The 24,993-nt window shown below is 37.8% G+C and overlaps 1 protein-coding gene across 1 annotated transcript in view; it reads left to right on the top strand.

Moving 5' to 3' along the window:
* Positions 1 to 94: 94 nt before the first annotated feature.
* GREB1 (growth regulation by estrogen in breast cancer 1) overlaps positions 95 to 24,993 on the top strand; it is a gene marked incomplete at its 5' end in the record, with an annotated part of 29,327 nt that continues 4,428 nt past the window's right edge. Inside the window, 13 exons of the mRNA XM_010180587.1 lie at positions 95 to 231; positions 1,583 to 1,922; positions 3,455 to 3,570; positions 4,271 to 4,470; positions 5,791 to 5,880; positions 7,911 to 8,527; positions 15,885 to 15,987; positions 17,932 to 18,090; positions 18,439 to 18,581; positions 19,333 to 19,494; positions 20,073 to 20,277; positions 21,073 to 21,247; positions 22,191 to 22,409. Of these exons, the coding sequence (XP_010178889.1) occupies positions 95 to 231; positions 1,583 to 1,922; positions 3,455 to 3,570; positions 4,271 to 4,470; positions 5,791 to 5,880; positions 7,911 to 8,527; positions 15,885 to 15,987; positions 17,932 to 18,090; positions 18,439 to 18,581; positions 19,333 to 19,494; positions 20,073 to 20,277; positions 21,073 to 21,247; positions 22,191 to 22,409 (2,666 nt within the window). The remainder of the gene's footprint in view (positions 232 to 1,582; positions 1,923 to 3,454; positions 3,571 to 4,270; positions 4,471 to 5,790; positions 5,881 to 7,910; positions 8,528 to 15,884; positions 15,988 to 17,931; positions 18,091 to 18,438; positions 18,582 to 19,332; positions 19,495 to 20,072; positions 20,278 to 21,072; positions 21,248 to 22,190; positions 22,410 to 24,993) is intronic.

The following is a 24,993-nucleotide window of genomic DNA, read 5'->3' as shown; positions in this document are numbered from 1 at the left end:
AATATTTATGTATTTTGATATACGTTAATATTTAATTATCAATTAATAGTTGTTAGGCTTGACATTTGTACTTTTATTGCTTCATTTGCTATAGGGTGTACATTTATACCATGACAATAAGAAATACTTTGGACTGTCAGAATTCATTGAGTCCACCCTCTCTGGACATAGTATTCCACTGCTTCGGTACGACAGCTCTTTTGAAGCAATGGTCATGGCTTTGGGAAAGAGGTATGGTACCCTCCTTTGCTTAACACAGAAAATTTAGGAGATGTATTCTAGTCACTTGAGTTACTAGCTGGATGCCTGACTCTTTTTTTTTTTTTTCTCTTGCTGTCCCACAAATCAGCTGTGTATGCAAGGGCATTTCACATTTTCTTATTTTCTCTTTCCATCTTTTTTGTATATAATTGGTTTGTAATCTAAGCTTCCTCTTACTATGAACATGCACACTGTTTACCCCAATTTAGAGTGTGTTCTTCTTGTGACCAGTAGCTACTTCTATAGTATAATAATCTAACATTGCATCATAATGTAATTTCAAATGTGTTGTTACTTTTGTCCAATGTTATCACTTACTGACCCTGGCTGATTTTGATGTATAGAGTTTGTGTATACTGCACTTGGACAACAAAGAGAAGACGACATACCACTGTGGTTTGTACACTTAAATCACTGATAACAACTTCAGAGCATCATCAGAGTTTTAAAACATATAATCAGTTTTCCTTTTTCCCCGTGGAGCAAGTCTAGAATCCCTGCAAAAGAGTAGTGACACATTATGTGCAATACGCAGCTGTGAATGAACTAGGGATCTGTAAGAAGAATGAGACAGGACAAGTAAAACCTTGTGAATTTGTGTTGGTAACTGGGAGAGTGAGCACATCCACCCTTTGCTGTGGCTTGCTACGGAGTGCTTTGGAGCTCTGATCACACGTATCAGGCACTTTTCTGAGCAAGCCATAGTTCCTCTTTTTATCATGCACCTGGATTTCATTTCTGTGAACACCAGAGCACAGGCAGCTATTGCATATGCACATCTCTCCCTTTCACAGACTGCCGTTTGAGACAGGGTGTACCTGAGCTTGGGAACATGGAGTGCTCATTGGATGCTGCCTGTGTATTAAGTCCTCTTAGAAACAAGAGTAAGTTGGTTCAGGGCTTCAGTAAGAAAACAGGAGAAACACCACGCTACCCCCCAACCCTTAAGAATAACACATAATTAAGAATACTGTTGTCATTCATAAGATAATATAATTTTCCTTGGTTATATTAGTGAGTGCCTTAGAAACTATTCTGTGATAAATTTTGTAACAGCAGGAAAGTCTTGGTAACTTGATGTGATGTAACCTTACTGGACTGTTTGCTTAGTAAATCTTTACTAAGAAATGGAGAGACAACATCAGTTCTGATTGTGAAATGATGCCTTGCTTATCCAACGGCAATTTGGTGAGATTCTGTTGTACAGTAGATATGAAGGACTGTTTACAGGAGAAAATCCTCAGTTTTCTATATTTTGTGGAAATTAGCTTTTTCACTTTAGCCTTTAATAGTTCACTATTTACTTCACCATTTATTTCAGGTTCCCCAGATTACACAGTGCAGTGATTAGGACTTTTGTCCTCATACAACACTACTCTGCAGCTATGATGGCAGTGTGTGGTCTTTCTCAGATGAAGAATTACACCTCAGTTGAAACTCTGGAAATCACCCAAAACCTAATAAACTCTTCACGACAGTGTCCTAGTGGTCATGGCCTCATGGTAGTGTTGAGAATTCCGTGTACTCCGCTGGCTGCAGTGGCATATGAACGTCTGTATAATGTAAGGGAGAGACTAGCCCTTGAAGATAACTTTGAAATAATCTTGGGAAATCCTAATTCTGGAATCACAATAGGGAAGCACTTTGTGGAGCAACTAAAGGTAACTTGCAGAATGACATATACTGGGAAGCTTCATTAGATGGGTAGGTGGGGAGGATTTCCTGGTAAGAGTTATGGTCATGAGCTGCAGTGCAGGTCTTACTAGTAAAAATAAAAACTACCATAAAGAGCATAACTTTTATCTTTTAGATATACTATCTGTGGCACCTCTACCATCCTACCTCTGATTAATACTCTGTGGTGTATTAACTGATATGTCTAGAACTTGACTTCCAGCAACAACTCTCTCAAACAGTTGAACTGCGTTTATGCACAAAGCAGTAAGAAAAAAAGCTAAATAAAATAGTTAGAGTTTTAGCAGAATTTTCTCACAAAATCGTCATAGTGCAAAAAGATTTTAATCAGTGGCCAGTTGAGAGTTATATTATTCTTGTCACCAGCAGGTGGCATGAAGGCACCAAATCAGTGATGGTAGTTGTGGGTCCTAGAGCACCCCGATATTGACAGCTCAGAACTTTCTGGACCATGTGTTGTTTTATAGATTAATTTGTATCCTTTAGGTCCAGAGTCATGGGTCATCTGTTCAACAAAAGTGTCTGATACTGCCTTGCTTTTCATAAAGTTGCCATCATCTGATCACCAAAGCAAAAATGTATTTACATTCTAAGGTGGTGTAATGTATATATAGTACACTCTGTACTATGTCTGATTCAGTACTTGTTAGATGAAGTAATTTGAGATCCAGGGCCTAATGCTGATCTCATTCTGTTATAAATTAGGCATATCTTACTCTGAATTATCAGTATTAGTACTGAATCACATCCTGGTTATCTTCTCTGACATGCATAATAATGGTTCATGTACAAATGTCGGAGGCTGAGTTGCTCTACTGTTGCTCCTTCTGTGTGCTCCTTATCTGTAGATCCGTCTTAGAGCAAAAAAGGACTGGCCATTGTAAGTACAGCAGTATACCCTGATGCTGAATGGTCAAACAATAGATCTAGTTATAAAATATCTAACGAAGTTATCAGGAAAACTTATAGCTTTGGGGAAGAGCAGGAGACTTCAGAAGGTAGCAAGTGAGGAGAGTGGTGTGTGTGTTTTGAACAATGCCAGCTTTCCCCTGTTCCTCTAAGGTGAAAAAGTCTCATTCCTAGCTCATTTTCTTCATTGGACTCAGACATCCATACGTTCTCTTCCACAAGAAGTAACCCCCTGTATGTTTCTCTCCCCCAAAGCTCCTACTCACCTTTACTGTCCATTGTTCTGTGTCCATCCTACCCATCTATGCCCTGGCCTCAGTGCTATGCAGCTGGGAAGCTGGGAGGCTCTTCAGACTGGAACATGCTGTCCAAATCTCCTCAGACTTAGAGCAGGCAGATTGCTACCTGTAATGCTCTAGATGTTGTGCAATCTATCTGTGTTGAAATTGGCTCTGCTCTGTGGCTTCCCTTGGTGAAACATCCATCCACTGTACAAATTGATTAATATAATGGATGATGAAAGTTTATATTTCTGTATTTTTATTTGTGCCATATAGATATATCCAACAGTGTTTCTTACCTTTTACAGGTCTGGCAGAAAATTGAGGATGTAGATTGGAGGCCACAGACCTATTTGGAATTGGAAGGTTTGCCTTGTATATTGATATTTAGTGGTATGGATCCACAAGGGGAGTCTTTGCCACGGTAAGAAGATCCAGTACTTTTTGAGTGACAGTTTTTTATACATTGCTTACTAAATAGCTAGAAAATAACTGTGTAATTCCTTGAGGGAGAAGTCAGATTAAAGTGTCAAGACATTTATTTTCCATTTTTTGGCAGGTTTTATATCATAAATGCAAACTCCATATTATTAATAATAACCTCGTATTTATAGCAAGATATAAGTAGCTCAGAAAATATTATGAGAGTTGTCCCAGGTTAGGGATAGTTTAGAGGAGAGAATAAGGGTGTGTAAAAAAATAGTATGGCTACTTTAGATACCTTAGGGTAGCTGAGACACCTGCATGATGCTGGTGTATGTGCTACAGGAAGTGTAGAGAGATCAGTGCCTTCTGGAATGGCAGCTGGAAGCTAGCCAGGATGCCCTGGGGTGCTAAATGCTTTAGTATGGTCAGCTGAATCCCATTCTGTGTGTTAAGTTTAGACCCCAAGTAATTATTCTTTTTCTTATGCAGATGCTAATGTTCACTGCACTAGATTAAGCTGAATAACTGGATTAAGAAAAAGAAGAGTGTATGCACCACAGAAGTAAAATTATTAACCACAAAAGATACACTGTGTTCTAGCTCATCATGAAAAAAATTCCCTTTGGCTATGTTTGTAAAAGAAATAAGGGAGTAGTTTACAGTGAATTTTCATACTAGCCCCTCTTGTTTCTCTCCAGATCTCTGAGATACTGTGACCTACGTTTAATAAATTCATCTTCTTTGGTAAGGACAACCTTGGAGCAAGAACTTGGTTTGGCAGCATACTTTGTGAGCTCAGAAATTCACACAGAGAAAACAGTTGTGAATGATGTGTTAGAAAGTGATCCAGAGAAACTAAGCAGCACTGATAATGAAGATGAAGAAATAGCAACAGAAGGTATTATTAGTAGTGATAATAAAAGAAGCAGTAAAATGATTGAGTTGTATTAGAAAAAGCGGGATTGTATGGATACCTACTCAGTGAGGGTTTATGGAGTTAGCCTTACTGAGCGAGCTCTGCTCCTCAGTTTTGCTTTATCTCATTGAACCTGTGTTTTCTCACCCTTCCTGCCCAGGGACTGCTGCTGCTGCAGCAGCACTTTAATGTCGTGCAGTCCTGCTGCTGCATCTGTTCTCTCTGTTTTTTAGCTCCCTTCTCTCCCCTCGCTGCCTCCCTCCTTTGCCCTATATGTTCTGGCAGCTGCAAAGTGGAGCTTGAGTGGGCACATCCAGTGTCGCTCACTGTTTGAAGTACTGTGCTGTGTTGACCTCCCCGTAGCAGGGAAGTGTTTGCTTTGCCATCCGGGAAGCAGTGACCCAGTCCCCTCCCTCACAGCAGGGACAACTCAACCTCAACTGTCCTTGGCTGATGCTACTAAACCTATGCTTACACGCTGACAGTGATGAAGATTCCTCCCAAGGACACTACATAGTACAGCTGAGTAGCCTCTATAGTTTGCAAGGTATTAAATAGTATGGCTGGAAAATATACCTGAACCCAGTAAGTTATGTACTCCTTGAAAAAGTCCATGAGTTCAAATTGACAGTATAGAGTTGGTGAGTTTATAATTTCTTAAGAAAGCAACTAAGAACATGTGTAAATAAACAACAATAATTTACCCAGGAGCTTTTGGGGGGGTGTTGAGTGGTAGTTGATGGTTGCTATCAGTTATTGTTAAGTTCTTAATATTTTTTTTTACTGTCTATTGTGCCTTGTAACTCTGGAAAATGAGGGATTTTTATCCCCGTAGTTTATTTAAGTCTCAAACTGGTTGCCTTCATTTACTTTTCTATACTTTGAGTGGGAAGAGAGCTGGTTACTGTTCACCTATGAAGTTCTTACTTATTGATAATAAGGAAAGCAGAGCAAGCATAACAAAAATATTAACTTTAATCAAATATGTACTTTTCATAGAGGAATGAAATACCTGAGGTCATACTCAGACTGTTTACAATAGAGGCTTCATTTAGATGTGAATGGCTGCAGCATTGATTTTGTGAAGCTATTCCAGCTCAGCAGTTAGGTTAGACCATAGGGTGGTCCAGTATTGCATGTGAGGAACAAATACTCTCCATACGGAAAACAGTGTCAGAATGAGGACAAAACCCACACAAACTTTTGTGTACTTTTCCCTACTTTGACAATGTAGCTGTGCCTTCTTACAAGCTTAAAATATATTTTGGTTTTGTTTTTCCCTTGCTACCATTAATGAAATAGGTTCTACTTCAGAAAAGAGAAGTCCTATGAAAAGAGAAAGATCTCGTTCCCATGACTCTGCATCTTCATCTCTCTCTTCAAAAGCTTCTGGTAAACCATTAAGATCATCTCTATTAAGTTACATGTAGGACATAAAAGAGACCTTTTATTCAGTTTATTAGATAGATAATAAAAGGCGTAAATCAGTAAGGTTTTGGTAAGGCCTATTTTAATGGGATCTCTAAAGATTACTTAAAACAAAAAATAAGGATCAGACTTCTGAAATATAAAAAATAAGATCTTTTCTTGCTTGAAAAATTATTACAGGGTAGGGTGCATGACCCAGGCACTTCTTTAGTATGTGCCACTGGGTTAGTACTGTGATATCTGAATTGTTCACTGAAGCTATGAAAATTTATGAAAAAGAAAACATGCTTCACATTTTTAAAAAATCTCTTGAAAATCTTTAGGAGAAAAAGCATGCTCATTCTCATTAAAATTTTAACCTTTTTGTTTTTGCTCTGGAATGTTCACTCATTAATTTGGCACTATCTGAAAGCTCTTTTAGAGGTGGACAATTTTGTATATCTTCAATTCCATTTTAGTCTGCAAACTGATGCAGAAAGCATGAGGCAATGTTGAGAACTACTACAGCTCTTTTTTCTGATAAATTTCTTTGCATATTTTTTATGCAGATAATATTAACAGTGGAGTTGAATAAAAGTGGAGAATATAAATTGTACCATAACTTCCTAGAAGTCACAGTCTCATTCAGCTTTTTAAAATGTTTTTTGTCAGTGACAGTAAATTCTTTTAGATCTATTTGTAGTTTTCAATATGGTCACATGCATATTTGGCCCATGATTTCTTTTCTGCAGGCACAGTGGTGGTTACAAAAGGAAAAAAAGCTTGAAAATGTTTGGCTAACCTTCATCAACATTTTAATTTTCAAAATGTTTTTTTCTTCTTTAAAATTGAGCTGCTCATCAGTTCCAGAGTGTCCATGTAGCCTGCCTGTGGCTTTGTGGCCTTAGTTTGCCTGTGGCTAAAGAAATCTTTTTTCCTTTCTTTTTCTACTGTGCTCTTGGATACTGGTATTTTAAGGGATGTCACAGTGGTTTTACTTGAAACTATTCATACCGTTGTTGTTATTTCTGTATTTATTGCTAATGTCCTTTCCTGGCTACTTTAGATTAATATGCATCTAGAGTATATCTTAATATTTCTTGAAATCAAGAGAAACTACGGACTTTCATTAGTTCAAAAAGTGGGGTTGTTTTCAAAGACTGTTGTTTTCAACACAAGAAGAAAGCTGCTTTTATCTATGTTCAGCTTCAGACAAATATTCCTAGTACCATGTGGAGACTGATTCCTCAACCAGTTCTCTGAAGACTCTGAAGTATTTGCATTTTCTCTTTGGAATTCATTACGTACTAAATATGCACAGAACCACTTAAAATGAGGCATTAAACTTTCAAGAAATCTTAGTAGTGAGAATATATAAGGTAGAAATATACCACTTTCAGAAAATCAGCAATTTACTGTGGGGTATATCTACGTGACATATTCAAGGCCAGCATTACTGAGTTCAGTATGTGCTCTAAGCTGACCAAAAGCTGTGTGAATGCATTAATGCATTATGTAGCACCAGAGACTTGAGAGCGAGGTTTTATTAGATCAAGTCCTGCAATGACACAGACACATGAGTGTCAGATCAGATCTGACTCAGAGGACTCTTTCTAGATGTCAGTGTAGACATTTCTGTAGTCTGATGGGGTAACAGCCTGTGAATGCTTTTCTTACACTCTTAAATGATGGTTTCAGTAATTTTGTATTTGGCTTGAGCGATGGAAAGTATCTGATGAACACCTTAAGCAAGGAATGGATGAGGGAAATAGAGGACTGGGCAATCACTGACATCTTTCCTGTGTACTTTGATACTTTAAAAGCCGCTTTCTGTGTTGAGATGAATACTCCAAACCAGTCCCATTTTGACTTCCTGTATGAGAAAGGTGAAAACAAGAACAAGACTGGGATTGCAATGTTTGATGCATACTTGAAAAGATTTTTTTGTTTTGTTTAACTATGGCATTGACTAGCAAAGATAGTTGCACTGTATTGAAATACAAGTTTTCTTTTAGTTACAGCATTCTGCAGTGAGTCATCTCCTCCTTTAATAGCAGCAGGGGATACAGCAAAATCCCCCCACCAAGTCCTCAGCAACAGCGCTGAAGAAACTACAAGTAACTATGAAAGGCAGAAGCAGAAAGTAGATAAGGGGGCACAAACAACAGTCAGCAAACACTTGCCACCGGTAACTGAACAGCTGGATATGAAACAAAACATTAAAAGTGCCCAGATTACCATCACCTCATCATCTTCCTCACCTTTCTCCTCCCCTTCTTCCTCCTCTGCACCTACTCATAACTCCTTCATCCTGCAGACCTCTCAATGCTTCATGACCAAAGCATCAAAACAGCCTCCTATAGTTTTCCTGCCTAAGCTGGTTTATGACATTATTACTTCTACTGACAGCAGTGGACTTCCCAAATCATCTTCCCTCTTGCCTTATCATTCTGTTATGTGGGCAAGTTCTTTTCGTCCTCTTATGAGTAAGATGATGACTTGCACAGAGCAGTCCCTATACTACCGCCAGTGGACGGTTCCCAAGCCAATCCATATGGACTACAACAATAGAAACGAGGGCAGGATGGACACCTTTCACCCAAGGAGGTTGCTGCTGAGTGGGCCACCACAGGTGTGTAATAAGAACAAGGTATTATCATAGATTTATTTTATTTAATATTATCATAATCTCAGAAAAAATAGATTAGTTATTATTATTCATACTTGAAAGACTTTTTTTTTGTGGACAGTAAGTTGCTTATATTTCATTTCCTAATTCCTTCTAATAAAATAAGATTCCTTTCTTTACTGATAGCCTGAGTTCAAAGGCAATGAAGCTGCAGCAATGTTCATTTTCTGTCAGTCTCCATTAAAATGTTTTTAAAAGATCGTTTGCTCAAGAGATAGATTTCATGTACAGTTTCAGTTTGTTAAAGTTGAATATGCATTTGCATTTTAAATAAAGATCAAAGATCTTCACAAAACCACTTTCTTATGATCAATCTGAAGACACCTGGGAGTTTGTAATTAAATTATTTTCTCTCTTTCCTCCACACAGCAGACAGAAATAGAAGCTGTTGTAAATAATACATACAAGAAGGCCAGTTCAGCATTAGCAGAGCCATATTTACAAGATAAGTAGCTGACCCAAGAGTTTTTAAATTATTCTGAAAAGTTATATGGAAATGAGTATAGTCCTAAGAAGTTTCTTCCTCTTCTAAATTCTACAAGAACGTTTAGCATTTATCTCTGAGCAAGGTATCTCCTAGTTCAATGCACATGTTACATGCTAAAGGCAATACTGTGTCTCTCATGTTCTACTGAAGTACAAAGCAATAAGGTAGGAAGAGATACAATGCCAACTGAGAACATACATATGTCCTGTGAACCTCAGAAGTCAAAAAGGATAAATCCAAACTCAGACAAAGATCATGTTTCCATTTATTGTAACATCAACTCAAAGAATTGGTCTAAAGGTAGTTACTGATTGAACTTGCTACATGATCCACTCTTATCTGCCCATCCATTGCAAAAGAAATCTACATATAACTATTTGTTAAATGTTTGTATTCTGTTGTGCACCCAAATTTATGATTCAGTAGAGTAGAAAAAGCATAAATGGGCTTCTCATATTGGGACTTCCTTTAAATGGCACTGTAATTCATAAGGGATTCCAGAAAGTTCTCTGATGAGCAGTTTTTCCCTGTCTGTTCCTTTGGTCTAAATTGTCCATGTTTGCCAAAGATTGAGGTATGTGATCAAGAAACTGAATTTCATGCTCAGCTGCTGTATAAAAATGAATACATTCTGGAGGAGAGATGTTCATTTCTATCTCAAATTAAAACACAGGCTGTGACAATTGTGGTTAGAATTTTATATGCACACACATCAAACCCCACAAAGATACTATTCCTAAAGCCCTCTTAAATATCCAGATTAGCCAATAAGTAAATATTTCTTTGGTATTCATTTGGTTATGGGTCACAAATGTAAATCTGTGAGTCTCAGAAGAGTCATTCATAGGCTTCTGAGAGCATATTACACATCTGTGAGAAAGTTTTGATGCTTCACACACTTGGTACTTGCCATTTAGCTAATTAAAATTAAACAGGCAGCTTATTTGTTCATCAGCTCTGTTCCAGGGTATGGTATTCACCACTTTTCATTTCCAACCCCCCTTTTTTTTTTATAAACTCTGTACAGCAGTGAATTTCAACCTTGATATCACTTCTTTTGCTTGAAACTCCATCTCTTCTCCAGCTGTCTCCCCACTGAAGGTTATTTCCTGGTCTTGCCTTGGTCATACAGTTGGATCAGTTCCTGAAGGACACCCTTCGCATGTTTATTCATTTTATATTCCTCAGTTCTTTCTGAAGTATATACCTGTTTCACACAGAACAAATTCACATGCATCAAATTAGGAGTATCATCTCTTATTCCTAAGTATCAAAATTTAAGAGTATATATTCATTTCAGTATGTGGAAAAAGACATCAGCCTGGCTTCCTTTACTGTTTTCACCTCCCAAAGTACTAAACCCTCCTGTAAACCAAACAAGGAGCTGTAAAAGTATGTTGATTCTTTATTTGTTTAAGGTATAACAATACAGGGTTTCTTCTAGGGAACAGTTACCATAAAATATACAAAAATTATAATTACCCTTTTCTTTTTGGGAAGAAATAATTTCACTTCCTGAAATAGGTTTTGCTCACATGTGTGTTTGATGATATTAACATTTTACATGGACTTAATGTTTAATGCATGAAGAGGTGTAGGCAGAATTAAAACCAATTATTAAGCAGTACCTATCTGAGTGTTAATAGCATCTCAGCCAAAGCGTGACTTCCAGAGTACTATTTTTTCAAAAATTAATTAGTTGTTTTCTTAATCAGGCAGCAATTACTTTACTAACATTCAAATTAGGAAGCAATTTGTTGGTTAAAATAAAAAATATGAAATCAACACAGGAAGAAAACTAGGCACATTAGTGAACCAAAATTATAATTCTCACTGTCAGGTTAATTAGTAATAAAGTACACTCACCCTTCTCTCACAGACATTTTATCTTCTCTACCGGTCAAGTTGTTTTGCTAGAAGACTTGGTGCATTTTTACAAGGACAATTATGCATGTGAGAAGATAATACATGCACTATTTTTACAAGAGGCATTAGGAAATGCAGCAAAAACTGGATAGGTATAGAATAGATCTGTTTATTTATCTGTAAGTTAGTACACGTCATCAAAGTTAAGCCATTGGTTAGTGAGTATGAGTAACTATGCACCACCATAAACAACGTGCACTGCATCTATGGCTAGAAATCTTGTCCCTAGTGCACCCAAGAAAATGCTTATAAGTAAGTCTAAATTCACTAAAATATTTTTTCTTAGAAACTTTCATCTTAAAGTTTCCCAAACTTCAAATCACAGTTTTGTACCTTTGTTTTTTAACTGCCTATTACGATTTAGAACTACCATTTTCCTTTAGCATGGAAGCTGCTCATGAGCAAGGCTCAGGTCTGTGGCACCACAGCCAGGGAATTACGCAAGCACATCTTAAGACACTTTCTAAAGAAGAAAACTGCTGCCCATATTATTTGGTTTTCCTCTACTCCTATTAAAATTGTATTACAATGGGCTTTTATATCATTCATCTTATGTAAGAAAAATATTAGAGGACTATTTAATGGGCATTGTTAGCTGTGTTTTAGAAGAATGTAGCAAATGGAAAGAAGGAGAAGAGCCAGCCCATTTGACCAGCTGTCTGTGGACCATCAGCATGTTTTCTGTTAATCACCATTGGTTCACAGACCACAGTCTGAAAACCACTGCTGTGGTATGTAAAGAACTCTCTCACTTTGAAATTAAAATAGAAAAGCCTTATGAAATTATTCCTCCTTCTGCCATATTTCTCTGAATGTCAAGACTGAAATCAGATCATACTTTAAAGCAATGTGTAAGAATAATAAAGTACTTCTAGTGGCCCAGTGTCCAGTGTTCAGAACAAGTTAAAAAAAGGGAACTCATTACTGTTAGATCTGCTGCAACTGCATTTTCAGATGTCACTTCCACAAATAATCATGGAGGCACATGTAATTTCTCTTGTTGGAATATCTCAGATTCTTAGACAGACAATTTGTTTTCATCTTATCCTTGATATCTGTGGCAAGCACAGTTCAGTAGTCAAAATCACTGGGGAGTTTTCCACTCCTCCTAGACATAAAAACTAGGCCTTCGTGCCTCTTGAATTTTCTGCAGCAAGAATTTTAATTCGTATTTCTTCCTCTTGCTCAGCTACAGGTGCACTCTCTATGAATGAAGAGCTGCAGAGTAAACATATTCTTAGTTTTTTATGGGACAAATCCTTGCACTAAGGTTGAAAATAGAAACGTAAACCTTTACAGGCCCTGAATTCCTTAGTTATCATGAGTTTTCACAAGATTTGACTTTTTTACTTCTTAGTCTTCCGGGATTTTCTTCTTCCAAGTCTGATTCATCAGACTTCTGTCTTCCAAAATCAGGTTGACAGAAATAAATTAGAGTAATACTTCCATTATTTGGGAATATTGCCCCCCAGGTGCCTTACTGTTAAAGGCACTGGGTACTGCCACCTATTTGAGGAACCTCTTTCTGAGGAGTGGATCTGTCTATACTAGCAGCATCCCTTATGTACATTTTGTTTCAGAACTATAAAAATGCAGCCCAGATCCAGGTTCCTTCATAGTTTTAATCTGCTTGCAGCTTTTGTGTGCAGAGCAAAGACAGGATGTGGAGAAAACCATCTCGTGCAGAGTACTTCCTTACCAGTTGTCATCATTATTAATATATTGTATCATGCTTAAGCCCAGAGTCACAAATTAGGATCACCTGGAAGTGTTCAAGGCCAGGTTGGACAGGGCTTTGAGCAGCCTGGCTTAGTGGGAGGTGTCCCTGCCCATAGCAGTGGGGTTGGACTGGGTGATCTTTAAGGTCCATCCCAACTCAAGCCATTCTGTGATTCTATCAGCACCACACTAGGCTTCTCTAAAGATGTGTAAAGCTACAACCCAATCATGTATCCAGCAGATACAGATTTCTTAGCAGATCTTCTGTTTTGTTGCATTTGGGAGATGGAGGATGGGCAAATATGGGTCTTCATGCTTCAAAGTTGTACATATCCTGCTTGCAGGATCACATTGCAGCTACCTATGATGCCTAAACTGTCAAAAGGAGGGGTGGTGACATATGGGACAAGGATTCTGGAGAGATGTGGAAGCTCTGTTTATTGACAGCTATTCAGTATTTTCAAACAAAGACTTTCTGTGCAGTTCCATTTTGCTTAGAGATGGTACACCTAGAAAGCAATAAAATTAATTTTAAAGATGCATTTACCTATCTAGGCATGCTACAAATTCAGTTGTTCAAGGTTCTTCCCTTCTGGAGTAAACATTGATTGTAAATGAAAAGTCATTCTTGTCTCATTTTCTTTTTGAAAATCTTGTTCTCAAAATGACCTGGAAAAGATGTTCCCTATTACACCAATTCATTTCTTCAGCAGCAAATGCGGGCAAATGTGCAAGTGAATGGAGTCCAAATACGAATGTTGCTGTGTGCTCAGCTTGATCTCTCTCCTGGCAGAGAAACATTCCAAAAACACGGAGAGATTTCTGCAAGTTTCCACCAGCATTTTACATACAGTGTTGCTAAAGTCTAACAGTTTATAAAGCTCACAGTACTGTATTGGACACTTTTTATGCGACAGATAATGAGATTGGGTAAAATATGATGCATGGAATATCATAAGTATGCATGTTTTAGTTTAGTGGTTAGGGACTAGAACTGATAGTCCTGTGGTTTCCAACATTTTTGACTCAAGACCCTACAGCTTTGCATATACTTGGGTCAATTGACAGCTGATACCTTTCATCTAAGTACCACACAGTAGTAGCTGAGTCACTCCCAGATACGTTGTTGAAATACATTGTTGAAAACCGGTCCCCCAGGGAAAGAAAAATATGTGATTTTGACAGAGTAAGTTTTAAATGGTGACCAAAAAGAAAAAGTAAGGTTTTCAGCCTGTTCTGTTGACAATTATAAGTACATACTTCAAACAGATTAGGAATTAGTTTTTCACATAGAGACCTGATATGAGGGAACAGGTTCTGTATTTTTGACAAATGATCTCTCATTTGTTTGAAATCAGGGAACTGTTAATCTCTCAGACCGCCCTGTGTTTAACCAAATGATGATCAGAGGCTTTTTAAGGGATTATGTTCATAAGGCTCAGACTTGAAAGAAAACAATGAAAATATTTTCTTCTGGAACAAATTAACATCAGGTTTGCTCAGACATGGGAAGATAAAGTGTTTTTGTTTAGCTCACCAATCAATAGCCATTGCAGCCGAGTTCAGAACCTTGTTCTAGGGTCAGTAGAAAGTTTCTTATTAATCCCAATGGATTTTATATAAGAACCCAGACTAGGAGCTAGAAACATCTGGTCCATGGGCTGGCTATGTCCCATGCTATCATTTCCTCTATTCAAAGACACTTTTTTCTGTGTTACTCCTGGATAACAGAATTGTTGTGTGCTAACACATGGTCCATATGTTAACATGGTCCACATGCTAACACATGCTAACACATGTATCTGAAAGGGATAACGGTACCTTTTTCCACCCTTGGCAAGCAACTTTTTAAAATGCAGTCTGATTTACTAAGAACAACAGATACTGAACATTGACCAAAACAAAATGCTTACCTACTCTTGCTTCAGCTTCAAAGCCTCCCTTTTTCAAATGTTGAGAGAAAATGAAAATTTCACTTGACATATATGGAAAACAGTAAATCCAATACTATATTCAGTAATTCAACACTCTATGCTTCTGACATGTCCTGGCAGTAATGGCAGTGAGGCTGGGTTTTCAGTTCAGTAGTAATATGGACTTAGTCCAAAATCTGGTACCACTTAATCAGACAGTTGCAGCAGAACGCCACATTACGGATCTACATTTTAACCTCCCCTGTATGGGTGTGACATTAGTCTTAAGTTGTCAGCTGGACATCAGTGCAGTTCTGAGGCTGAACTGCACATACACACAGGAAATCATGGTGAGTTCATTCTCCTGTGAGAGTGACACGAGCTCGCTGGTCTCTTTTTTCTCATTGAAATCCATTGTGTGCTGCTTCCTGTCCAAGTGTAAAGCTGTCTGCTTAGCTACGACATTATTTACTTGATGTTATCATCAGCAAACTTTATCTGGAAATCACAGAACAATCCATTGAGTAAATAATTGGCTGTGGCTTATACCTTTCAGCTGAAAAAGCTGCTGCTAACAGCTGATAAAAGGGGACCAATACTATTTGGCATAATGTAGAGAAAATGTATATACTGTGTTAGTAGGGTAAGAAAGAAAGGAAAAAGTTATAATCTTAAGATTTTAAAGTGGACTTTTAAAAGGTAATCTTAAAGCGGTGGAAGGGAAATTATGTATTTTCAACATGAGAGTGCAACAACACATTGTCACATATACCATGTCCTCCGGGAGTGGAGTTCTTCTGAAGATGCCTGCCACTTTGTTCTTCAGGGTAGTCACTGTACTTCAATAGCTATCAGTGTGCTGGTAAATGATGCAAATATCAAAGAGCTGAGGTAATTCTTTAGTTATCTTGTAGTTTGAGGAGGTTTTTTGGAACGTTTTATGAGCTTGAATGGATTTTTGAAAGTTCATTGCCTATGTAGAAATTAGAACATCAGGAAAGAAAATTCTTGTCTGTTGACCTGTAATTAAGCCTGTGATATAAAGTGCATTTTCCAAACTAGGTTCCTCCATAGAGAGAACAAAACTGTTGAACATTTAACCATTTCATTTATGCCAAGGAACGTACAGAGATATGCAAGTGCTGAATATTAATATTCAGTTTCACTGCAGCTGCAGTTTCCAGATATGTGGAAAAGTAACAAGTTTTTGGAACAGTAACATTACTTTTGTGTTTTCTACTTCATATATTTACAGATAGGGAAAACAGGTGCCTATCTGCAGTTCCTCAGTATTTTGTCTCGAATGCTGATTAGACTGACAGAAGTGGATGTTTATGATGAGGAGGAAATCAACAATAGTAAGTTCTTGATATAAATTACTTTTTTTTAGAGACTGTAGAAAATTGTTATGTTAAATTGAAGAATAGTTGTCTGTATATTCTATACCATTTAATTTTGCAAGTAATTTACGTTATTGAAATATTTTAAGAAATTTTTTGTGTGATCTTTAACTAATACTTCAGAATATTTTTTTATTATTATAGCTCATCATTTAGAGTTTAGTCTTCCTCTCAGTAAGAAAACAACATGCCTCTGTTTTTCTTGGGAAGTAATCAATCACATTTATGTATATTACATGATATCCAGCCATTGTTTTTGAGTTTAGAATTGGAATGAGCTTTTGTGGTAAAGTACATAAAAAGAGTAAGTGAAATTCTGGCAGATTTATTCCATGAGGGCAATGTCATATTTTCTAAGTACATAAGACTACATGAGAAAGGAAAACAGTTCCTGCTCTCTATTAGCTAATTTTAGTCCAACCTTCCTTTATTTACATTGTATTATTCCCTTGTGTTTCCAGATTTTTTTCCGACATTCAGCTTCAGTAATTAAGGGCTAGATTACATCAAAAATATGGGTGATATTTTATGGGGTATGTCTAGTTCTGCACTAAAAGCATGTCCACAGTCAGCCACGGAGAGCCTCAGATGGGTACTACCTGCTTGCTAGCTGCCTCTGGCAGACCCTGGCTAGAAGCTGCTCAGTCATTTCACTGAGGGACTGTGCCTCAGCTCTTGTCTCTGAGGACTTTTTGGGGCAGTACCTAGGAGGCTGCCTCCACACTGAGCTGTGCTTGAGAAAGAGGCAGCTATCCCCCAAGGTTTATGGCAAAACCTGTGGAAAGGTGACCAGTCAAAGGGAAGAGGTTTGTGCAAGCAATCCTTTGTATTTTCGGCAGGATTTTAGAGGTAACTCAGAGTCAGGGCATGAAGATAATTTCCCCATCCGACTAATTTCACCTGAGTTTCATATTTACTTTGTGTGCCAAAAGACAGGGTCTCACCAGTTTTAAATAATCATTTAGTCTATATTCATAGACATGGAGGTACAGCTCTTTATAGCAGCTTACAGGTGACCCCTAAACTGAACTCCTGACTACTGTCCATTTCACTCTTGTCAGATCTTCCATCCTCTTGACAAAGACAGAAAAGTATTTAGTATATTTGTACATATCTGGGTTTTTATGCCAGTTAACCTGATTCAGAAAAAGGCATGAGTACACTGTACATTGTACCAATACCATTTACTATTTTTCTCATACCCTGGTGTGTAATATCTTTGATTACTCGGGTTGTATCACTAGACTTTAACTCTGCAGTGTACTTAATACTGCAATATCTGAAGCTTTAAAAGGGCTTCTTTTCCCGCTGTAAGAATAATATCTCTTTCCTCAACTGAGTTCACAAATGTGGTGGACAGTGGAAAGACTCCAAATGCCTACATGCAGGTAGATCAGCTGTATCAGATCCTTGACATTGCTTTCAACATCATCCCACCAACTGCTCCAGTAAGATTACAGAGGTCTTGAATTGATAACAAAGGTTTAAAAGTCAGGATTGCATTGAGGTATGAGGTACATTTGTTCAAAGGTGCACCTCCTGATGCATAATAATGTTGCTTCCTCAGAAAGGTGAAAGAAAAAATGATGCAGGAATAATAGGCATAGCAAAACCATCTATAGCAATATAACAAACTTTAAAAATTGCAATTACATGAATTCATATTTTTCAATAATATCACACACAGAATCACACAGAACATTAGGGAATGGAAGGGACCTCAAAAGATCATCTAGTCCAATCCCCCTGCCAGAGCAGGAACACCTAGATGAGGTTACACAGGAAGGCGTCCAGGCGGGTTTGGAATGTCTCCAGAGAAGGAGACTCCACAACCTCTCTGGGCAGCCTGGTCCAGTGCTTTGTCACCCTCACTGAGAAGAAGTTTCTTCTCAAATATCATAGACATAAAAGAAGAATCTGATCAATACTACCATCAGCCTGGAGATACGTGGCCAGATTTGGAGACATTTAAGAAGATGTCTTTTGACTACACTATCCATGACCCGAAATACGAAGATGCAAGTCTGGTTTGTTCAAAGCTTCAGACTACAAACAATGAAGGTTAGAATTTGAAAAATCTAGATTGGTATAGATATATGTATTTATTTGTTTTAAATATGAGAATCCTGTTAAAATTTTAAACCATGTGAAATTATCGGAAATGTACTTGACTGAGTACTAATGAAAAAGGATTTGAAGTTTGCCAGATGAAGCAACAGAGTATGAGCCTTACAAAAGTTTTATTGAATATTATATAGGTAGCCTTTCATTAAAAAGGCTCTGATTCCACAATAAGTTTGCATACTTGAATGTTTTTATATTGTCACATTGTCCTACTCTCTAGCAATGAAGTGACTTATGTGGGTAAAGTTACTTATCTACTTTTAAGTTGTTTCCTTTTTTTAATAGACAGATCAATGAGCAGGAGACAGGAGGATATGTACACACGCCGTCAAACAACTAGGATGCGATTGTCCAAGTATGCAGCTTATAACACCTACCATCACTGTGAACAGTGTCATCAGTATATGGGTTTCAATCCCAGGTACCAGGTAAAGATTTCCAGCTACTACTCTGCAGATCAGAAACTGAGGCAACCAGTTTTGTGTACGTCCACTGTATTTGAATTGTCTTAGAAGTTGTATGTATGTGTTAAAAATAGCTGATTTACATATTTTGTTATTTCTTGAGGTTTTCCTGCCTTGAACAGACTGCAGGTTTGGGAATGTCAGAGGACTGATCCTTGCTTCATTTACACTAGCCTATTCAGTACTGTAACCTTTATTCACATGTATGCTACCACTTAAAACTACTTTCCCAGTAAACTTTTCCCTCTGGAACTTGCTTACATTTTCACTTGAGTGAAAAAGATGCAACTGCAAAAGATGCTACTTCTGATTCAAGAGTAGTCCAGCACAGAGTAGCCTATATGTGGCCTATAAACTGTTATTACTCGGAGTAACCTTCCAATTTCCTGCTTATTAGAATGTGAGGAAGAAGGTATTTAGATGCAAATACTGGTTTTTATGTGTCAATATTTCTGAAAGCCAAGAGTGGCCTGTAAGTATTGGTACCATTGGCAAGACAAAGCTGAGACAACGGTTTCAAAAGAGGGAACAGTTTAATTTATATGTTTTTTAAGTGTATGCTCAAGCCTAGGGGACATTACTTAACATCTAGTGAAACATAAGGTAAAATCTAATGCAATACTGTTTGGTAATGTTACAAATGTGTATTAACTACACTGAGACCTTGTAGTTTGACTTTAACCACTGGAATTTTCCTATTTTTTCACATCCTCAGCTTTATGAGTCCACTCTGCATGCATTTGCCTTTTCCTATTCTATGCTGGGAGAAGAGATCCAGCTGCATTTTATCATTCCAAAGTCAAAGGAGCATCATTTTGTCTTTAGCCAACCAGGAAGACAGCTGGAAAGCATGAGGCTACCACTAGTCACAGATAAGGTAGATTATATTTATAATTATATTTATGGCCATATATGTGAGAGAGACAACACCAATTTTAAAATTTGTTGAATTATGATTCTTTACACTTCTGGTCATGCTGTCAAGAGATAATGAAGATGTTCTGATACCAAACTTGCATTTTCTCCCAGAAAGGGAGGCATGAAGCAAAACTATCAAGTCTCCAATAAGCTGAGTTTCAGTGCATTCAGGATTGGGTAATAGCCAGTCAGAAGGGTTGTACTGCAGTTTTGGAGTAAGGTGTTTCTTACTATCTTGTGTCATATGGACCTAAATCCTTTTCCAGATCTAGCCTCGAGGGCCCTGTGCACTTGTCAGGTCGAGGTTAGCAGTTCTATCCAGCCCACCACACTCTCATCAGTCGAATAAGCTAAGTGATAAAGAGTTTTCTTTTTCCCAATGCTAATAAAAGTTGCTTATTTTCCTATTAAGTGGATGTAAAATGTAGCAGTTTGTCCAGTGTCAGTGAATCTGATTTATTCTCCTGAAGGATCTGGTTCTCTTTGTTTAAACATACTCCAGGTTAATACAGAAACTCAAAGTTTTTTTATTCACAGAGTGAAGATTACATCAAAAGCCCCACTTTTACTCCCACCACTGGTCGTCATGAACATGGACTTTTCAATTTATATCATGCAATGGATGGAGCCAGTCATTTGCATGTTTTAGTTGTCAAGGAATATGAAATGGCCATATACAAGAAGTATTGGCCTAACCACATCATGCTTGTTCTTCCAAGCATTTTCAACAGTGCAGGAGTAGGTAAGTATAACAAAAATTTCTAACAAATGTAGACACATGACTTGGGCCCTTGAGGTGTTGTTACTCAACAGTGAAGTGAAGGCACACCTTGTAGCTAGCATATCTGATCTGCATTCTCTTTGAAGACAATGTGACACAGTTGAATATGCAATTCACTTAATCCAGGTCACCTAAAACAAGCTAGATTAATTGCACCCTAGAAATACTTACTTTCCTCTATTGATTTTAAAGGGAGTTGAGGTTGTTAACTCAGATGGAGTTACCTACACTGTTTCCTTGTGGAAATAAATTATGTACTATTTGCATAGGCAGGGATGCACTGATTGGGTACATCCCTTAGGTAGCTTCTGCTAATATATCTGTGAAATATTCTTTTACTGCTGGAACAACTTGTAGACAGCAGTATTGACAAACATTCCAAGTAGATCATCAGGGGAAATAATTCCTGTGTTATTCAGTTTGTCAATCAACATCTCCAGATGTTTGCACTAAGAGATGCTAGTGGAGCCAAATATCTGTCAGGTTAAAAGAAACAGTCACTAAACCCTTAGGACACTAGCAAATCTTTACCACAGAAGTCAGGCTTCATTTTATGTGCTTCCCAGTGGGGTCCTATAAGTCACTTGCTCAGCAAATAACAAATTAAGTTGGCTCCAGGGAGTGTTAGGGTGTTAAACTCTTCAGAGTGATTCATACCCTGGTCTGCAGAAATATTCACTTCAAAAGGCTTCCATGTTAAAAGCAAACAATTTCTGTCCCTACTTTTAAACTAATGGTTTATGTCCTTGGTTTCAGGTGCTGCACACTTCCTGATAAAAGAGTTGTCTTATCATAACTTGGAGCTTGAACGAAATCGCCAGGAGGAGCTGGGGATAAAACCCCAGGATATTTGGCCTTTCATTGTCATTTCAGATGACTCCTGTGTTATGTGGAATGCAGTAGAAGTTGATTGTTCAGGAGACAGGAAAAGGTATATAGAGTAATATATGCTTTTCCAGCTGATCTCTTTTAGCCTTTCACTGCATATCAGTTTTGAAATTATGTTTTATATACTACAGCTTTTACCCTATACAATAATATTTGCCTAATGAGAGAAGTATTTTCCCTAGATATCTGCCTTCACATAACACATAATTTAGTGCCTGTTTTTCATTCTCGTCTCCTGAGGATTTAAGTGCCCTGCAGCCTTTGCTGTGTAGCTTGACTCTGGTTCAAAGTAGAGTTACTGTACTGCAGTTTTCAGACTCTCTAAATGATCCCTGATACACTGGACAAGCATGGGCATTCATGTGTACGTTTTTAACAGGATTTTTCTAAGGAAGCTAAAAGACATTTCTGTGCAAATTATTTCCTCTGGCTCTTTTGTCAGTCCCAGTCTGTATGGCTCCTTTATTAGCTCCCCAAATTCCCAGACAAGTATTTTCATTTTCATTACTTTAGAATATTGTTTGTACTAAATATCTGTATCTATTCCCAGAATGATGCTATGCAGGATTTACAGTGAACCTTCAAAGAGAGTTGAACTCAGTGAAAACTGAGATTTATGGACTCTAGGGGTGGGCTAGGAGCATCTTATACTTTGCACTTAAGTTATGGCACAAAGGCGGCAACCCTCCCACAGTAATTTGGAATATTAGCCAGGTAACTTTAAAAGCTCACATAACTGAGAAAATATTTTGAAAGATCCAGACTGTTTCAGATCTATCATACCAGTCCCACCATATAAGAACTAGTTAATTTTAAGTTTTGATTAGAGTGAGAATCAAAAAGTTGCAGTAAAGTAAGACAACACTGAAGTTATCTACCTGATACTCATAACTGCTTTCAACTGTTCAGAATTATTCTTCAGCTGAATGAGATTCTGAATACTTTCCATATACTTTAAAATTAACACATTTTCATTATTATTGCAGTGACTATACATGGACTGAAAGGAATGTTTCCTTGAAGCAAATTCTGCAGCATATTGAAGCAACTCCCAATGTCACTCACTATGCTTTAATTGGGATGAGGAAATGGTCCAGTAAAACAAACAGTGCTGAGATCAAGGAACCATTCTCCTGCTGCCATGTGCATGATTTCATTATGCTGAATGTCGATCTGACACAGAATGTACAGTACAATCAGAACAGGTGAGTGAATCAGTAACATCTTTCAATAGAGATCATGAACCAAATAAAGGAAGTTTTACAAAAGCTCTTGTTGATTTTTTGGGAAGGTTGTTAATGGGATGCTGTCATGGTTTAACCTGGCAAGCAGCTAAACACCTCATTGATGGTACAGAATATTTCCTGGTGGCTATCTTAGATCACCTCTTCTGGAAAAACCTGGACTTTTCCTCCTCTCCTGCCCCATCCTCTTGTGCAGAGGAAAAGTTAAAAAAAACCAACCAAACCAAACCAAACTAAAACCTGGGAGCCCAGGTGCAGGCAAAAATGAAAAACAGGGAATCCTTGAGTTAATGTAAGCATTACTAGCAACAACCAAAACATCAGTTATCATATTATTCTTAGTATGAATCCAAAACAAAGTCTCACTAGCTACTATGAAGAAAAACAACTCTATTCCAGCTAAAACAAAAACAAAGTGTTTTACCAACTTATTTTCACTAAATTGGACACTGCAATCCTCTCAGAAATGCAGCTCTGCTGAATAGAAAATTATTCTATGATTCTATCCCAGCAAAACCAGGACAGATGCAGACATATTTTGCTTTCTTAGTGATGGTTCAAATCCTTCCCAAATTTCCAGCAGTTGGAAAAAGACATAATTTCCATAGTTCCTAATAAAACAATCTTATTTGAATTACAGGGTAGACACACTGAGCAGTGTGCCCTGCAGTATTGGTCCCCCAGTCATCTAGTCCAAGTGGCCTTTTGCTAAACACTACCCCTACTCCCCACTTATCTGCTCTCCTTCCAAAGAAAACAGGAGTGTACGGGTGAATGGTGCATAACCAAGTCTTGTTCTGACATGGAACTGACATATAGCTGGGCTTTTTACCCTGGCTGGCACAACACTGGAGCAGACTGCACGTGTGCTCATCAGGACAATCAGAAGAAAGGAATAAATAAACCTCATTAACAATGAGGTTTTCTCACATTCAGCTGTCTCAGAAATCCCACTTTTTCACTTATTGTACCACATAGGATACATCAGATTGTGATATTGCCACAGACAGTACCACCACAGTTACCAGCACTGTATTCATTAGGTCCATCATCTCACAGAATTTCACTGATCTATGTGAACTAAGCCATGAGTTTGGCTCCATTTCTGAGGGACAAGCACTTATTTACAACAGAATGAAGTGTGTATCACTATAGGTGGGATTCACTTGTCTAAAGCCAGTCTTTAAGCACCTCAACACATGCTTTTCTGTAAGCTAGGGGGATACACCAGGTAGTCCCAAATGGCTCTACATATCTAGAAACAGATAACTGGACATCAGTCACTGTAATTCTCAGAAGAACTCTCCTATCTCAGGAAGATTCCCTTTGAAGTCCAAGTTTCCTTATTACAACCGCAGGGAAGCATTTCTGCTTTCATTATTCTGTGAAGAAACAGACGAGCTAAATATCTATTGTCACCGGCCTGACACTTTGAAAGAGCATTTTAAACTTGCTCCCATGCATCTTCTAATACAGAACTGTGCTCCCAGGCTGTCTAACTGTGTTCTAACTGTATCAAGCATTATGAAGGGCTGATGAAGAGAACGACAATAAGGCAAAATGGTATGAGTACAGGCAGCAATGTTAAAATGTCAGGGATGCCAGATCACACCACTCATTTCCTGCCCGTGTCTTTAAACCATGGGTGGCTCACCATAATCCTCTGTGTGGGTGGTGCTGAGCCTCAAGTATTGTGTGACATTCCAGGCCTGGGCTGGTAAGGAAAAAGGTACATTTTAACACACGGAGACACTGACAGTCAGGGATACCAAATATCCAGATAAATGTTATTAAGATCAAAGACAAGACTTTAAAAGCCTATAATTAAATGTCATGTTTCTCACTGATGTTTACTGTTACAGTAATTGCTCAGCTCTTTTATAATCCAAGCCCTTGATGTTAGTCCAACATTTCTACACATTATCCTGTTTGCTGTGTAATATGCACATTCAAAAAGGAGAACCAAGTCTGAATTTTCCAAAAGCCAGAATATTTGAATTTAGTCAGCTTTAGAAGTTTACCTTTTATTCTGTACCATCTTCTTCTTAAAATGGGTCAAATTTTGCTAAGAGATGTCTGGCCTCATTGTGCTTGATTTATTCCTATGTCTCAGCAGTTCTGTTGTGTTAAGAAAAGACTCCTTGTCTTTGAATAGTTTTTGTCTGTAATGTAAAATGACATTATTTCCGTAGAGGAACACTTTAAAAATTACTGGATATTTGTATTTTAAGGAAAAAATGAGTAGTCGGAGACCTCTGTGCATTCAACAAATCAAATGTAGGGCCTCTTCCATTTTCTTGGAAGTCAAAGGAATTAATTTCCTTGGCTTTATTTGGAATAGTAATGTGTGTAGCTATTTTCTATGACTGCATTATTGCAGTAAAAGGAAAATAAAATATTTTTACTCCTAGGTCCTTTCCCTGGCAATTTACCACCTTTGTCCTTCAACCTTCCTCTGTGTTTCTGGTTCTTTCCATCCCTAAGTGGTTCCGTCCCTCGTTTTGATCTTCTTGAACTCATTCTAGCCCAGTTTATTATTACAAAC

Source organism: Mesitornis unicolor, unplaced genomic scaffold (genome assembly GCF_000695765.1).
Source record: "Mesitornis unicolor isolate BGI_N332 unplaced genomic scaffold, ASM69576v1 scaffold26343, whole genome shotgun sequence".
In the NCBI taxonomy this organism is placed as follows: Eukaryota; Metazoa; Chordata; class Aves; order Mesitornithiformes; family Mesitornithidae; genus Mesitornis; species Mesitornis unicolor.
This window is presented reverse-complemented; position numbering and strand designations above follow the sequence as displayed.